The 17,520-nt window shown below is 41.8% G+C and overlaps 1 protein-coding gene, 1 long non-coding RNA gene and 1 pseudogene across 2 annotated transcripts in view; 2 read left to right on the top strand and 1 right to left on the bottom strand.

The window, feature by feature from the left end:
• Window positions 1–17,520, bottom strand: part of LOC110064411 (uncharacterized) — a 237,601-nt gene that overhangs the window by 171,109 nt on the left and 48,972 nt on the right. The gene's annotated exons all lie outside the window — the stretch shown is intronic.
• LOC110064397 (uncharacterized) overlaps window positions 1–17,520 on the top strand; it is a 38,266-nt gene that overhangs the window by 6,465 nt on the left and 14,281 nt on the right. Inside the window, exons 5-9 of the mRNA XM_089296222.1 lie at window positions 10,502–10,658; window positions 12,866–13,029; window positions 14,263–14,883; window positions 15,389–15,619; window positions 16,492–16,645. Coding sequence (XP_089152348.1) covers window positions 10,502–10,658; window positions 12,866–13,029; window positions 14,263–14,883; window positions 15,389–15,619; window positions 16,492–16,645 — 1,327 coding nt within the window. The remainder of the gene's footprint in view (window positions 1–10,501; window positions 10,659–12,865; window positions 13,030–14,262; window positions 14,884–15,388; window positions 15,620–16,491; window positions 16,646–17,520) is intronic.
• Window positions 6–7,415, top strand: LOC149108298 (uncharacterized; annotated as a pseudogene).

The following is a 17,520-nucleotide window of genomic DNA, read 5'->3' as shown; positions in this document are numbered from 1 at the left end:
GGACCATAAGGAAGCTGATAAAACTTGAAGAGTACACCAAGTTTATCTCCCACTTTGATAAATTCTAACATTTCATTTAAAGTTGACAGTTACTTGTGATAATACATTGCTAGTGGCTAGTCTTACGCAGCTCGTTTCGTCCCGGCCATGGGACTCATCAGAGACTTTTCTGCTTGGCAAACTCGTTGGGCATCGCTAACAAAATGATGACAGCAATCTCACCTTATATTGAATAAGGATTCCCGACCGCATTTCATTTTCACTAGAAAAACTGGAACATGAGTTTTCGACAAAACTAAGACATAAATAGCGTCTCAAGAGATGATGTCTCTTGAGCGTGGTAATTTTCAATATGCCGAAACAGAGTTTTGTCATTGATTGCTATAGTGAACGTAAACATTGACATGAATATTTGGCGTTTTTAAGCCCTAAGTGTGTGGATTCTCTGTAAGTTTTACACACATATATAACGGGGGTTCTGGGACACATATTATCTTATAGAATCTCGGCTCTTAGAGTAGTGAAAATAGAATTTTTATTTTTACTGCTCTAAGAGCCGAGATTCTATAAAATAAAAGGTGTCGCGAAACCCCCCGTTATATGTGTGGGGGGTTGGAATCTCGGAAAACTGAAGCTTTTAGGAATGTAACCGGAACTTGCGGGGGCTGGTGTCCCAGAATTATTTTCTATTTGAAGAAATATGTTGCCTTGGTATAAGCAGCATAATGGCTACATCAAGATTTTCATCTGACGTGTTGGAATTGCTCTATGGATTAATTCCGGAACAAGAAAAAAAAGTCAAAAGAGGCGTCTAGAGCCTGTGAGAGTTGAGAGAGGCATGGATTTTGAATTGCTTAGAAATAATGTTAGTGAATGGCTTCGTGTATGGAAAATGACTGTTCCAGAAGGTTATCCATACAAAGCTGATCTTTTGAAATTTGCGCAAAAAGCAAAAACAAGATTTACTGATGTGATTAAAAATGAAATCACCAGCTTGGCGATGGTCAAAACTCAATTTGGGCTTCTTGTTAAGTTCATGAGAAACAATGAATCGCAATACATGAAACATTATTTCAAACAGAACAATCCTGTGATTATTAACAGAAACAATAAAGCACTGGTGAATGACGCCTTCGACCGCTTCATTAATCAAGTGAAAGGTGAAATGGAGGCATGGTCGCAAAGAGGTTCAGGCTGGGTGAAAGAAAGGATTTGGCCACATTTGTTAATGCTGCTCGATACGAACCATTTCGTGGAGGAAGCTATTTTCCTCTCCCAAAAAAGTTGCAAAATAAGAAAGCAATAAGTAACATCCAAAACAAAGACAATCAGTGTCTGAGATGGGCGCTTCATGCTGCTCTTTTCCCAGCAGCAGAAGGAAAAAAAGTAGAAAGAACTAGCAGTTACCCCACAGAAGATGGTCTTAATTTCACAGGTATCGACTTCCCAACACCGGTTTCACAAATTGATAAACTCGAAAAACAAAACCCAAATCTTGCAATCAATGTGTTTGGCTGGGAAAATGAACATGTTATTGTTCACAGAATCTGCGGAAAGGACGTTGCTATTCAACGGATAAACTTGATGCTTATCCAGCAAGGTTAAAATACTCACTACAGTAATGTAAGAAGGCTTAGCACGCTCTTATATGATCAAAACAGGCATAATGAGTGTAAACATTTCTGTGAACGTCGTTTGCATGGGTACAAAACAAAGGATCCGACTTGAAAAGCACCAACCTGAATGCAAAGGGTTGTTGAAAAGACCAACAAGAGAAGAAATGCCAAAAGAGGGCGAGAACAAGGTGTCTTTCACAAACTACCATAAGCAGATGAAAGCGCCTTTCATAATATACGCAGACTTTGAGTCTTTGTTAAGAAAGATCCATGGCTGCGATCTGCCAAAAACCCAAGAAGAAAGTTTTACCGTAAAAACAGCGATGCATGATTAATCAACTTCCCCTTGCTTCTCTTAAAATAAGGACAACAACAACTTTGTGTGGCTGAAAATGGGGAAAAGGGTGACAGAGTGCTCAGTTAATATTTTAGCCCTGTGAATCCCTGGAGTGTCAAGAAAACAAAACCTACAGCCCAAGGAAATGTAGACAGTGGATGGAGAGAAGGGAGTAGGCCTTCACTCAGGGCCACTGTAAACATTCCTGGGTAGAGACGAGGGAGTGGGCCTCCACTAACCTAACTCCAGGGGGTAAAATTGGAGGGAGTTGGTCTCCGAAAATCGAGTCTATGGGGGCAAGAGTGTGATGGGATGAGGACTTCATCCCCACAAAATGCAAAGCATTCCCCCATTGATGGGCCACTGGAAAAATCTAGTTAGTCCAAGAATAACAATATCCAGTATAATAATCTTCATTTCATTTTAAAACAATTTATGCCTTTTAGTTTGCAAGGATTGGGGAAGTTTACACTATGTCAGAAATATATTTGTGAGATGGGTCTGCAGGGAGGAGGGCGGGGGATTGAGCTAAACAGTACATTTGTCAGAGCTGCTGGTGATGTATAAAGGGATAAAACTCCCAAAACAAGGTATTTGTGTCACTTGGAATAACAGGCTGGCCAACTTATAACAGGCTAACTAGCTGTTGGGGGACCTGTGCCAGAACAGAGGGTGGGGTTTTTATGTACCTTTCAGTTGTTGACCGCCGAGATTGGAAATTGGAGATAGCAGACTTGATCCTCTCTACCTTATCCTCGGGTAGCCTTGCCTCCATTTTCCCAGAATCTAGTATGGTACCCATGAACTCAATAATTTGACAAGGCCCCTCGGTTTTGGATGCAGAGATAGGAATATTCAGAGTTTTGAAGGTCAAGATCATACTTGACAGACTTGCCCGGCAAAGTGAATCCAGCAGAGGGGTAGGACAGGGTGGTTCCACTATGAGGAAATCATCCAAGATGTGGCAGACAAAGGAAATGGAACATTGAGGTGAAAAGCAGACGCTATGTCTGTTTTTCCCATGTAGCAGTGCTGGCCAAAGTTTTGAATTGCTTCGATGGTGTTGTCAATAGTAATATATTGGAGGGAGAAATCATCCTTTTCAATAAAATAATTGATGCTAGAGGTCCCAGACTTAGGGTAGGATAAATGAAATATCGTTCTGAATTTGTCAGAATGTTTTCTGGGAACAGGACCAATAGGTGAAACTTGAAAATTTTTAAAAGGGGGTGTGAAAAAAGGGGGCCACGGTACGCCCTTTTGAAACCTCATAATTTAAATTTGTTGTAACCACCTCAGGATTTAAATAAGCAGTAGGTAAGTTATTTGAAAAGCGTGGGGATCTAGGACCAGAATAACTGATCCTAGCCCCCTCTCTCAGCTCTGAAGACAGTTTGTCGACAAATTCCCTTTCAGGATGATTGGATAAGGCCTGATATAAGCTTTCTACATTGACAGGAGTAACTACACCACCAAAGCTACTTTTCTCGGTGGCGGGTGCTTTGGTGCTCAGGGAGTCACTTTCCCGCCCTAGGGGGAGGTTGTTTTTCTGTTCCATAGTTAGTGGGGCACTTAATCCCGGGATGATCTTTCCCACACCCAGACCTGTTACATTTGTGGGCATAGATGCAAGGGGTTCTGGCGCAGGGAACTCCCCTGTTAAAGTTGTGACAAGTATGGTTTTCGGTCCCCCTAGAGGTACTTGACGATGAGGGTCCTGACTGGAAAACCCTGATGTCTTCCTTTAGAAGTGAAGGTGCAACCGTAAAGGTTTTGAGCCATAATTGACTGTCAATGGTTGACCATTTCAATAACTTGTTAGTGGCAGCCTTCTGCCGGAACTTTATGTCATACACACACCAGCCTAACCCCTTATGGTATCTAGCAGCATAGCGAATGAGAGACATATTCTAGTAACTCAGAGGCACGGTGTGGGAACTTGCTTATAGAACACCCATGTAGGCACTAAAGGCCGTCGTCCACTCCGAGATGTCAGTTATTGATGTAGTTTTGGCCTTATTTACTTTAATGACTGAAATTTCCACAGTTAAGGTAAGCGGCTCATCCTGGGACGGATTTAAAACGTTAAAGTTCTTGGGAAGCAATTTAGATAGTTCCGTAAACTCACCGGTGAGTATCTCCTTGACCAGTTTGGCCGGCAGCTTGTGCACGCAATCCATTGCTGTGTCTGTTGCAGATCTAGAGCAATTTCCAGGACTTGGACTTGATATTTGTGATTCAGGTAGGCTATTGCTTGTGGATGCTGCTGAAGCTGCTGAAGAAGTTGCTGTAAGATCCACAGAGGATTCTCCTGCGGGGGTGGCTGGATCAGAAGCTGGTGGAGGCAAGCCACTGAAATCGCGAACTGCGGCTTGTGCTGCGGCTGATGCGGCTTTTTCTATCGCTTCGTTTAATGACCCTTGTACGATGGATTGTACTTGGGTCAGTTACGTGGCTGACAAAAGCTCATCTTGTGGCAACTCCCGATCCAGTCGCTTTTGGACTTGACGCTGGAGTTGTTGGAACTGCAGTTCAAGAGCATTTTGGTTTGCCATGTGCTCGCCGCCATCTTGAATAGGGGGCGGAGTGCCAGAAAGGTTTCCTGTGTTTTACCGTGCCTCGTCGATACGATTAATCAGGGCAGCACGTCCACCGGTCGTTGTGAGGTTGAGCTGGCTGCACAAAGACCACAAACCTTTAACATATAGCCTGCCAAGTTCGAGGTCTGCAGGTAAATGACCGGGGTCAGCCAACGTGGAAGTGTTCCTTGCTCGGCGAGTCGGTGCCATGTTGTCAAGACCTGTTTGGTTTATAATGCGTTCAAAAAACCACGCACAATGCGAGATCAATGAGCCCCACGATTGCACCGGCTAGATTCTGGCTGGGTTCACCACTTTCCAGATGACGCGAAGTAGAACAGGGAATATGCGAATAGAAAATATTGTGGACAAAATGTAGCACTGTAGTCTATTTCGTGTGAGAGCAAAAGACAGTGGCCAACTTTGGCAAGCACATATCAAGATGCTAAAGTTCGCTCTGATTGGGTGATTTTCAGGATTCTCACGTGAGGTTATCCAAGGTCAATGAATGGATGATTAGCAAAGCACATAGCTCAAAATGGAAACAAGAGTTGTTGATTAACTGAAATTTATTTCATATGTTCAATAAATTGTGATGCCATGCGGATTTGCTTAAAAAATCGTATAAAGTGATGTTGAAACGTAGGGCCCTGTTCATTGTAGAGGCGAAGACACAGTTTATGTGTTTTTGCGATGTATTTTAAGGGATGAAGCGGCAATGAGGGCGGAACTGGCAAACTCTAAGCCACTCTTGATGATGCCTGAAGATTGGGAAAAACAAAAATGCAATGCAACTGACGGCCACATTTGTAATAAAAGTTTGGTTAAGGATCTTTTCTTGGACTCTATTTCTGTGTATGACTATGAAACTGGCGGTTATTTCGGTAAAAGCCACAAAAGATGTCATTGCGAGGCAATCCGAAAAATAAACTTTTTTGGACCACAAAAAGAAAGAAAAGTAAGAGATCAAACAGACCAATGGATTGCAAACAACCAGGAAACATGTTTGTTCTGCACAAAGCCTTTGTTGGTGCCAAAACACAAAGACTTAGTGAAAGGCTATTGCCACACGATAGGAAAGTACCGCGGGGCTGCGCATAATGAATGTAACTTCAAGCTTAGATTGAATGCAAAAACGGTGCCAATCCCGGTTGTATTTCACAACTTGGAAGGCTATGATGGGCACCTTTTGATCCAGGCAGTGTCGAGAGTGCACGGAGAAAGAACAATGTGGAAAATTACATTTCATTCTCTTCGGGAAATCTTAGATTCATCGATAGTATGAATTTCTTGCTGAGCCATCTGGATTCTCTTGTAAAGGCAGCAACCCCAAGTCTTTCAAAATAACAGAGAAGAGGCACAAAGAGAAAGAAAACAGAAGGCTGCTCTTGAAGAAAGGAATTTACCTGTACGAATACACGGATTCTTTTGAAAGGTTTAGTGAGAAAAAGCTGCCTGCAAAAGAGGCGTTTTACTCCCAGAGCATCACTGAAGAAGAGTATGAGCATGCGAAGAAAGTATATGGGAAGCATTCGGGTGCAAAAATCTTGGTGACTATCACAAAGTGTACGTAACCACAGACGTGTTGCTGTTAGCGGATGTTTTCAAAAACTTCAGAAAGGTATGTATAGAAAAATACGGGCTGGATGCAGCGTATTATTACAGTTCACCGAGCTTGACCTGGGATGCTCTTCTGAAAAAGACAGGCATGGAGCTTGAGCTCTCGACAGACCAAGACATGTACCTTTTCATCTCGATCGAGAGGAATGAGAGGAGGTATCTCAATGGTGAGCAAGCGCTATGCAAAGGCGAGCAACACGCTGGTTGAAGGATACGACCCGAGCAAACCAACAAATTACATAACTTACTTAGACGCGAATAACCGTTACGGCTGGGCGATGAGCTTGCCACTGCCGAAAAACGGTTTCAAGTGGAAGCGTGTCATGCCCACAGAAGAACAGATTATGAAAATGAAAGGGGTGGATACTAGAGGTAGACCTGAAGTACACTGAAGAGCTGCACGAAGAGGAGAACAGTTACCTACTTGCGCTGGAGAAAAAGGTCATTGGAAAGGAGTTAATGTCGGGTTACCAAAAGTGTTTGATGGAAGACCTGAAATTGGACCAACCGAACAGCGAGAAGCTAGTGCTGATGCTGGAGGACAAAAACAATTACGTGGTACACCACAAGAACCTGCAGCTATGTCTCAAACAAAGAATGCGTTTGAAAAGGTGCACAGAGCGATCAAGTTTGAACAAGAACCCTGGATGGAGCCCTAGATCCGGATGAACACTGAATTCAGGAAGAAAGCGAAAAGTGATTTCGAGAGCAACTTTTACAAAATTATGAACAACTTGGTTTTCGGAAAAACAATGGAGAACTTGAGAAACCATATCGATGTGAAGATTTTCCGAAGCTGGGAGACAGACAAGATATGTTGTTTGGTGGCCAGCCCTTCATTTGCAAGGTATGAGATATTTGAAAATGACTTGGGAGGCATACACATGCACAAAAGCAACCCCTACTGAGCAAGCCTGTTCACACAGGTATGACAATTCTCGACAACGGCAAGATCTTGATTTATGATTTTTTCTATAATTGCTTGAAAACTAAGTATCGACCGAAGCGCGAGCTTATTTACACGGATACAGACAGCTTTCTCTTAGATATGGATATTGCGGAAGACATTGATTTGTATGACAAAAGCAACTATCCAAAAGACCACATGCTTTACAATGACAGAAATAAAAAGGTTCTAGGCAGGATGAAAGGTGAGTACGAGAGAAGGACAATTAAGGAAGCAGTGACCATAAGGCCAAAAATGTATTCAGTCTTGGAAGAAAACCAAAAAAATATAAGGAAAGCAAAGGGTGCGAAAAAGAATGTGGTGTAAAAGAAGTTAGGCACGAGCACTACGAAGAAGCGCTTTTAGCAAAAAAACAATTCTAGCATGGAATGAGCATTCTTCGCAGCGAGGGTCATGAGATATATAGCATGCATGTGAATAGGGTTTCACTTTCATCCTTTGATACAAAGCATTGGATAGCAGATGACAGCGTTCACACACTGACATACAGACAAAAAGATATTAACGAAAGGCGTTGGCAGGCGGAAGCTGTGTATTTGGCGGCACAACCAACAGTTCTTGGTGGACAAAACCGCGCTTAGGCCCGTCAAACAAATAATAGATATAAGGCTGGTCAGGTTTGGTTACAGACTGTAGACTTTCAAAGACCAGATTGGGTCTGTAGCTCTTTTAGTTCCGCCTTCAAGTTCACCGGGTTGATACAAATATCGTACATTAATGAGAAGGGGGAGCTTTCTTTTCTTTCAACCCAACAGGTCTGGAATTCTTTGTAGAGGGTTTGGATGTGACACAGCCTTCTCTTTCATTGCAACAGCCGTTTTTTCCCCCGATAAGACTGGTCACCCCATTGTTCAGAGCGCTAACAACGTCGGGAAGCCTTTCACCCACGTAGTCGACCGCTGGCCAGAAGGCAGGAGCATTTCCACGGCATACTGATGACCGAATAAGCAATCCACCAGCGTGCAACTTGGTCTCTGTGAATCTCACTGCGCCCACGATGAACGGTTGTTTTGTGGTTTTCCATCTCTTTGGTCACACTTCCCATAAACTCGTGCCCAGGGTCAACTTGAAGCAGCTGAGGCCACGTCAAAGGGCTTCGCATGTAAATCGACTGAAAAGCTCTTGCAACTTCAGCAGAATCTTTTGAGGTCAGAGGCTCAGCTTTTTTGTAGCGGCTGGCCACGTCAACAACGGTCAGCGCATATTGTAAACTTTCCGCCCCCCGTGGCAGCTTTTTGTGTGGCAGAATAAGAAGGTCCGCTTGGTGGACCGCGTTGGGTGCGGATACATTGAGTGTCTTCTGGGGCTTCTGCAGCGTCCGCTAATTTTTTAATGGCAGCGATAACTCTCCAGTAGCCCTGGGGGCTGTAGTAGACTTTGGTGAGCTTAGATTCCATTATGTTACACCACGAAACGTTCAAAGAGAATGAAAAGCTGCATAACCGAAAAGCAACTCACCTTGTTTCTGATGGTGACTGGGTTGATAAAAGTCAGAGAATTGAGGTTCTTTGGGGGTGTAATTGGTTGGCCTGGGTGCATTTGGCGTTAGAGTGTGATTGCGTAATCAGTGTTCGTGAAGTCCTGCTTTGCCTTTTCTTTCATTTTTCTGATGGTATCGATCCAATCAAGAAGCTTGGTGCGGTCACATGTGTATTTGGTGTAAGGGGCATTATATGCTTCAATGGCTTTGTCATGCCGCATTTTCCCTTCCAATGTGACCTTTCCGTCGCTGGCCAAATAGCTAGCAAGATAGTTGCCGCCGGTGAAAGCAACAGCGTTAATGATGGCGCTTCCGATCATCATTCCGATACTAGCCATTTGCACATATAGCAATATGCTTAATTTTTTAACTGGTTGGAAGAATCTTCTGGTCTTCGAGATACTGTTCAGCTTGACGCTGCCAGTCATGACAGCAGTGAACTTTGCCTAGTTCATGATGTTGCTGCTGGGGTCAGAGGTGAAGTTCTCTTTCACCACCTTTTTCGCAATCTAGCCGATGCCGGTGGCTAAGCCAGTCAGAGTGGCAGCATCCACGATCGTTTTCACGAGCTTGTTGTCAGACATCGTATAATAATGCTGAAAATTATCAGTTTCCAGGTTTCGCAACAATCGAAATATAAGGATTTGTATGGATTATATTCTTAAGCCTAAATATACGAAGAATTATGAATAAAAATAAACCTACCAAGCTTCAGGTGTGTAGTGAAGTTTTGGTGAGTTTTCTAGGCAAGTTTATGGTCATTTAGTTGGTTTGTGGCTTCATTGCTTTGTCTTCTATCTTTTCCCAAGGTAGGGCACTGCATGACCCCAGCCGAGCGGGTCCACTGAACAAAGACAGCCGTAAATTCACTTTTAAATACTCCTCGAAATTTCACAGACATTATGGACAATAGTTTTCGGAGCATGAGGTGAATTTACGGCCGTTTTCGTTCAGTGGACTTGTTCGGCTGGGGTCATGCAGTGCCCTACCTTGGGAAAAGACGTGAGTACTACAGTCTGCCAAAGAAAACCATGCCACTGTGAGATCCATCTCATCATGGAGAAAACTATTCTCAAAAAGCTGAAAGATGAAAGATCATGCGATGAAATCTCTCCCTCTTTGTAAATGCCTTTTTTTCAACAATGAAACGACATAAAAAGAGAAATACCGGTATTTGTTGGTTCTTTGTACTCAACACGTGACAATTTTATCACCTCTCGCGTGGCGCCGACACAAAGCACGTAATCTATAGCTCGCTTTACACCGCCACGTTACTAGAAAAGGTTATGTACTGAGAGAAATGTGTGTGTGGTGCGTATCACATCAGTCTTTTATACTGTTTGAAATCACTGCATGAAGTTTATTTTTTATGCATCGTTTATATACTTCTCTTTGAGCTTAATAGCATAGCTCTCTTGCTTAGGTTAAGAAGCTCGCCGTTAACTGCGAGCTACCAAAGACTATTATCTTGAAGTAAAGTTGTTGAAAGTAAAGCTGGACGCACAAAACAATACACCCTCTCAGTTTCATTGTCGTTGCTTTCATAGTTACAGATGGATGGGGTGTGGACAAAATCATGTCCAAGTAAACAAAGAAAAATAGAAAAATTAAAATCCTTATCTTAAGATAAGAGAAGATTTGTTAAGTAAAAATGAGATGAAGGATGCTGTGTGTTCTGGTTTCTTGAGGATGCTTGTCAGGCCTTGGAGGGGTTTTGAAACTGAAACAAAAAAGTTAGAGAAATAAATAAAAATTAAATAAATAAGTAAATAAATAAATTTCGTAATTGACTACTTCCCCAATGGGGCATTTCAGGGCCAATGGAAACTCACAGTTGCTAGAATACAACCATTTCGTCGATGTCAACTGTGTCTTTTTATTCTTTTGCTTTGATACATGCAGGGTGTGGTCCAGTGATTAATAACACACTCAAAAGTCCCGGATATCCTAACGATTACCCAAGTAATACAGATTGTGTTTCTTCGGTTCCTATTCCACAAGGCATGGTGATTAATATTACCATTAACCAACTTTACCTGGAGGATGGTACATCTTGCAAGTAAGTACTAATTTTTAGCTTGTTATTAAGTTGTGAATGTAGGGAGAGGTCCAGCAACCTGCATTACTTTCTCAACAGAATACAAAACCTGAATGTGCAGAAGTCTCCAAGTAACAAGAACAAAAACTTCTGAAACTAAATTATAGCTGTAAGTTAAAGGGCCCTAGTCAGCCACACCTTTGTTTTTGTTTACATGCGAGAGTTTGGCTATTATATTTTATTCGGAGCATGTCGAAACGAAGGAAATCACTGTGAAACTACTTAAGATAATTAAACATACTTTTAGGAACACAACTTACAGTGAAGCAATAAGATTTCGCTTCACTATGCAATATCAATAATTTCGATGGCATCGAAAATGGCGGAGGCTGACTATAGATACCTCTTAGTAACCCAGTTCGAGAGCCGTACTGTAAGTTACGAAACGAGTGCTCCCCCACTGAAAGGGAAAAATGAGGATCCATAACTTACAGTATGGACCAAGAAAATGAGGTTAGTAAGATATTTGTTTCATCTCTACTGTGTGTCTGACGGGTTTGGGAACGATTTCTGTTCCCGCGGAACGGCGTCAAATTTCTGACGCAGCTCGAAAGCAAAACGAGTCAATTTGAAATCGTTGTTAAGTGACTCTTAAGTCGTTAGCAGGTTTTAATACAAAATTTCAGAAATAAAAGAAAGTTTTTAACTTTTACTTGCTAAAAAAGTTAAGAAAACTTGGCGATGAATCACGAAACATTTTGGCAACCAAAACAGCTATAATTTTTAGCGTGCAGTATAGTAGAATACGGCCCGCTAAATTGACCAATCACAACGCGTGCACTAACTGAGAGAAATAATACATAATAAGGTCCTTAAATATACATATTTCTTATTTTTTTTATCGTCATCGTTATTTTTTTTTTGATCACGTCTTCACAAAAACCGTGAGGAAAGATAGTGATTTAGATTCTTAAGATGACCAAACACTAGCGGACTTAACTTGAAGCGGGGACATGTTGCAACGACATTTTTCTCAGTTTGAAAGTTTTGCTAGTGCGGAAAAGGGAGTAGAGTTGGCGCAGTGGTGAGAGCGTTGGCCTCCCACCAATGTGGGCCGGGTTCGATTCCTGCCCAGTGCCTTATGTGGGTTGAGTTGTCGGTTCTCGCCTGGCTTCGAGGGATTTTCTCTGGGTTCTCCGGTTTTCCTGCCTCCACAAAAACCAACACTAAATTCTAATTTGACCAGGATAGAGGACCCACATGGAAACCACCAAAAGCTGATGTGGCTTCCTCTCTCAATATTGTAATTTATTTATAACTTATTTATTTATTTACGTTGCGGGGACAACACAAAATGATGCATGAAATTCAGTTGTGTCGAATTCGTCGTTCATGAAGCAGGAACAAAATGACCCCAGTTCTAAATGTCACATTGTGAGCACTGCTCTTGCACACTGTCCCCGCTAAAACAAAGAAATCAACCAATATCCTCTTCGTGTGCACCTGCTTGTTTACTGTCCCTGCAACATGGGTCCTATGCGTACACACAAATGGGCTTGTCTCCGCTTCACTTTTAGAGCTTGCCGTACTCGGATTCTATTGAATGATAGAATACAAGTCACTCAACCAAACCACTTGCAATATTTACATAAGAACACTAGTATAAATTTATTAATTGTAGATAGTTCGACGCAACTTTAATGAGAATGAAGCTAAGTGAGAAACTACAACGGCAGTCGGTTACACTTACCCACTCTTTAACTTAACTTAACACACTGTAAGAAGTCAAGCAACTGTTACACACTCTTATAAGGAAAATGGCTGAATGAATAAATGACTGGCTACATGATCACAACATTATGAAATTCAAACTTAGGGTTAAAAAACTGACATGCGCATACGTGATGCACTCTACAATGACCCCCAAGCTCTTACCTTGAGTCGTCGCCCCTTACTGTGCAAGCGAGTGACTCTCGAAAGTTCCGTTGCAGGATTGATTTTGGTTGGTTGTAAAAACAATGAAAACCACAAGAAGTAAAACAACAGGGACCCGACTGAAGCACCTGATTATCAGCTGGGCATGCGCAATTCAACCGGATTTCTAATCAGTACTTTCCAGGGTCGCTCGGTTCTTGAGTGCTGGTCAAGGGGAATGAAGAATCTGGGTTCTAGGTTGAAGTGATTCTTTGTTACAGAAGGTCACTTGCTTATGTTTCATTTCTTTGTAGCCGAGGTTATTTACAGATTACCAATGAGATGAAGCGGGTGTTTGGCAAGTACTGTGGTCACATGACTGGAAAGACACTACTTGTATCGGGAAAATACGCCTTGATAAAATTCCACTCAAACAGGAGAATTCAAAACAGAGGATTTCTGATCAGTTTCACACCCTGTAAGAAATGATAACTGAATCGAGTTTATGCTTTAATATTAGTGATAACTTTAAAACGTGTTAAGACACAAGGTAGATATTTCTCGAACAATTATAAAACCAAAGTCAAAAAGAGCGAGTAGGTGTGTATCTGCAAGAGTAACTGTTGGGGGGCGATAGAAATCGATATAGAGAATCAATCAATCTAATGAATATCGATCGCTCGATATCTATAGACATAAATAATGACTTTGGAAAACGATACAAATTTGACACTTTGCAACGCACTCAATCCTCGAATTTTGCATCGAGATAGCCTCCTTTGGATCAAACTAAATTGTCGAGTGCCCAAAGGACTTTTTTTCTCGAACACGTAGGAACAGTGATCAAAAACCTTGGTTCCCTACACAAACTCAAAAGGCCTTCCATTAAATTGATTTCACGCGGTTTCATGTCACCTGTCCTTGCTAAGTGAAAGTACCAGTTTCAAGCTGTTGTCGTCGTAGCGCGTTAGTGAAATTTCTTGCCATGGGGTAGCCTGCGTAACTGGTGAGATTCTTGAGCGAGTGGTGTTTGGTGCAGGAACCGCCATTTTATTCTCACGTGAGCGAAGCCCACAAGCAGGGCGCTAATATGCATGGCCTATTTCTGCCCTGCCACGAGGAAATTTGCCAGCGGTGAAGCCCTGAGTGAAATTTAACTCGACTCAGTCGCCAATTCCCTCGCGACTTCGCCAGTCGTGTTCACTCTTGGCTTTGCCACAAAAACAAAATCCTACCAGCTATGCAGGCTAGCCATCGGGAGCTATACTAGACTGCTGGCAGCTGGTTTTTTCTCTGAGGGTCACTTAGACGACTGTTTAAGAGTTTTTCCTCATAATCCCAGCTGAATTTCGAGGGAAAAACAGACTGCCAGCAGTCTAGAGTTGTACAGTTTTTTAATTAAGTCACGTGATCCGTTCTAGTCTAGTAATAGGAAAGTTTTCATGATATAACAGCCACGACCCTTGCATCAAGTGGTAGGGTCTCCAGGAAACAAAGATCACTTTTTCCTTGTGGCCAGTCATTAAGTATCTTTGAGGCCATATGAGTCGTGTACGGAAGCATATTTGACACCAAATGGCGAACTCCAAAAGGCGGGTTAAGTTGACCACAGAGAACCAACTCGGAAATTTGTGTCCTACAGAAAGCTTCTACTGTTATCGTATTTTCATGTTATTTGTGAGGATGTAAATTTTTTTTTTCTAATTCATAGCTGTGCCAATACCTGTCGCCTTCTACCCCTTGAATGCTCGCCATAAAGCCACAGAAAAAGAGTACAGGCAGCCAAATGGAACCCTGGGAGATGTTGCGATAACAAACGGACCCTACAACGAACCAGGCGGAGCGTACATGTTTTATGGCACTGTTAGCAGCTACATTAAGTTTCCGAATAATGGGGGCCTGGACACTCAGTTCTCAATCACACTGATGTGCTGGGTACAACGCACAGGCCAAGATGGACCACTATTCAGCTACGGAGATTGGGGAGTCCTAATGTGGATTGTGGACGGCAAATTCTTGAATCAAATTGTAGAAAAATCTTCCAAAACACTGACTAGCATAAAAACTGCTGAGGTTCTTCCAGCAGGAAAGTGGGTTCATGTTGCAGCAAGTTACGATCACAACACCGGAAATAACTCGCTGTATATCAATGGACATTTCAGTATCTCGCAAAACATTGGCAAAGGTTATGAGATTGCAACTGACCCCCGCACAGTTCGAATGGGTTTTAGAGATTGCAAAAGCACGACATATTTCAAAGGGAAAATCGCGGAAATGAAGGTTTACGATGTTGCACTGAACAAGACACAGATACAGACATCGATAAGACAAGGTAGCTGATAAATAATACGATGCACTTTGCAAATAGTTTCAACCTGAAATCGTGGACTCGTTACCTTCTCCAGTAGACGGATGTCTTCTGTTGTTTTCCGTCGACCGAAAATAACGTAAGTCACTTGTGCAATCTAAGAGCAGGGGAAGACAAACTACATCAGCTTTAATTTCTTTCCACCTAGTAGCCACATTTGAGCAAAAAAATGAAAAAAAATTAGTCTTGTCAAATGGCAATCTAATGCGAGGATCATTTCTTCACTTTACTCTCCATGCGCAGTTCATGTTTTATAATTATCTCACACGTATCAAAATTTTTTTATCTCTGGGTTGTTTTAAGCACGCAACACAAATATATGTATTTGTGTCAATGTGTCAACTAAAGTCACGTTGTGACGTAATCTGTGCATGTATTACAGGAACACGTGATTTTTTTTTGATTTATCTAAGCAGGTATCGTTCAGTTAATGAGTAAGGGTAAAAGGTTTTTATTTCTAACCGATTAGTTCCACCAATGGTAACATTCCCAGCTGCTCTGCTAGCAATACAAGGAGGCATGCTGTCATGTTCAGCCACAGGAACTCCTCCCATATACACAGCACTGATACGGAACTCTACAGTACTGGTGAATACAACAAACACTTCAACCATCCATCTGGACAAGGATGGAGACTACACCTGCCAGGCCATCAACCAGTATGGAACTGACGTGAAAGAACTCCAAGTCAATTTCACAAGTAAGAGATTTTTTTCTGGCCTGCTTGAGAGTGAGTCCCAGGGAAACTTCGAGAAAACACCCTGTAATGGCCCTCTGGGTGCAAAGTGCTAAGCCCCTGTACTGCAAAAAATGAACTAGTTGGAAACTATAACTTAAAGTGAAGTTGCATGCTGTCCAAATTGTTATCAAAGTGTTGTTTCTGACTATTCATTGGCCATAGCATCTCTTGATTTAACTGACATCTCATGCAGTGATCGCACTTTAGGACATATCTTGAACGCCTTCAATCCTGGCCAAAATGTTTGAGACACTGTTATTTTTCCATAAAACCGGAATCCAATTTACTCCCCCTCCCGCTCTGGACAATGCTGGGTGTCAGTATTCAATGAATTGCAGAAATGGCCAATTAATTACTGCGAAGTGATTTAATAAAATAACTGAGAAAGTACGCGCACTCCCATTGATTGGGCGATAGGTGTGTTTAGATGAGTGTATATAAACACGGGTGTGATGTTTTAAATTCGCGCGTATTTTCAAGAAATATTTTATAAAAGCAATAGAGTACTTTTTCGACTTTACGTAACTTCATCTAAACACTTGAGGAGTTGGAAGAATACTGAAAAGTGTTGAAAACCTTGACTTGCGTCTCGGGTTTGAATAACTATCTCGAATTCTCCCAACCCCTCACGTGGTTAGTTGAGGCTACATAAACACGGAAAAAGGTACTCATCGGTAAATCTGAAGCTCGACGTCCTAAGTTTGGAGACGTCCATGAAAACAGTAACAGCCCAATAAAGTAAATGCAAGTTGGTTTTAAGCTGGGAGAGGTTTCAACTAGGTCTTTGTTATTGGATGTCCATTTTACTAAAATGAATTAACTGGTCTTAACAGCGTTTGGCCCAGAGATCGGCTTTCTGATCAGTGAAGGATATCCTGTCAGCTACCCAAGGTATGCGGACAATGTACATACATATCCTATTCCAGAAGGCTGGTCAATGAACATTTACTTTCAGGATTTTGATGTGGAAGAAAGTCCAGATTGCGGGTAAGTGATATGGCTGTGATTGTCGAGGTGTATCAGTGTATCTAATGTAATGTAGCGACGTGTGATGGTGTTATGCTTCTGATAACATTTTATATATTCAGGATCCTTTGATCCTTCTGCTCCTGCCCGGGGTCCAGGTATATTCCTGGCCCTGCGAAAACCCCGACGCATTTGGCTCCCTTATGGGTTTGGTCTCGCATGTTGGAGAGAATGCAAACATGATGCTGCATTCCTATGTATTTCATCTCCTGTTGATCAAATATGGATATTATAATACATATAGATTTTATCGCCATCTATGATTATCAGTTTCATATTGAAGGATCACACGTCTTTAATTTTTGAATGACACGTGCATTGTAAGTTACTTGGCATGTTTAAAGTGCCTATGAAATGAAATTTTTGCCCCTTTTTTTATTCCAGAAAATTAAAGTGAATGTTACGCTGATTCATAATTTTCCAATTTAACCTCTGGTCAGGCGCGTAAAACAATTTTTTTATCCCCCCAAACCAAAAATGCAAGTGTCGTAACTAGTGATGTCATAAGGTGTGTAACTTTTGATTGCGCCACTTCGCATTGGTGTGCGTATTTCCTACAAGGTTATTACTCGGTGAGCTTTTTTTCTTGGCGATTTTATTCAGTTGAAAATGTCCTCAGATGATGAATTATCCAGTAATACATCATCTTGGCCTGATGTTGAGTCAAGGAAACAGGCTGTAATTGGTTAACTATAAAACCGTTATACCTTCAAAATAAGAAAATGGCGAAATTGCCTTTCGCTTTGGCAAATTTAACCTGATTTAACCACTGTGGTCGCGATTCTTTACAAATCTCACACATACTACAAATATCAAGCTTCAATCAAAGGCATGCT

This window comes from Orbicella faveolata, unplaced genomic scaffold (assembly GCF_042242905.1).
Source record: "Orbicella faveolata isolate gen_17 unplaced genomic scaffold, um_ofav_v1 contig_26, whole genome shotgun sequence".
In the NCBI taxonomy this organism is placed as follows: Eukaryota; Metazoa; Cnidaria; class Anthozoa; order Scleractinia; family Merulinidae; genus Orbicella; species Orbicella faveolata.
Note: the sequence above shows the minus strand (reverse complement) of the source record. Positions and strands in the feature narration are given on the sequence as shown.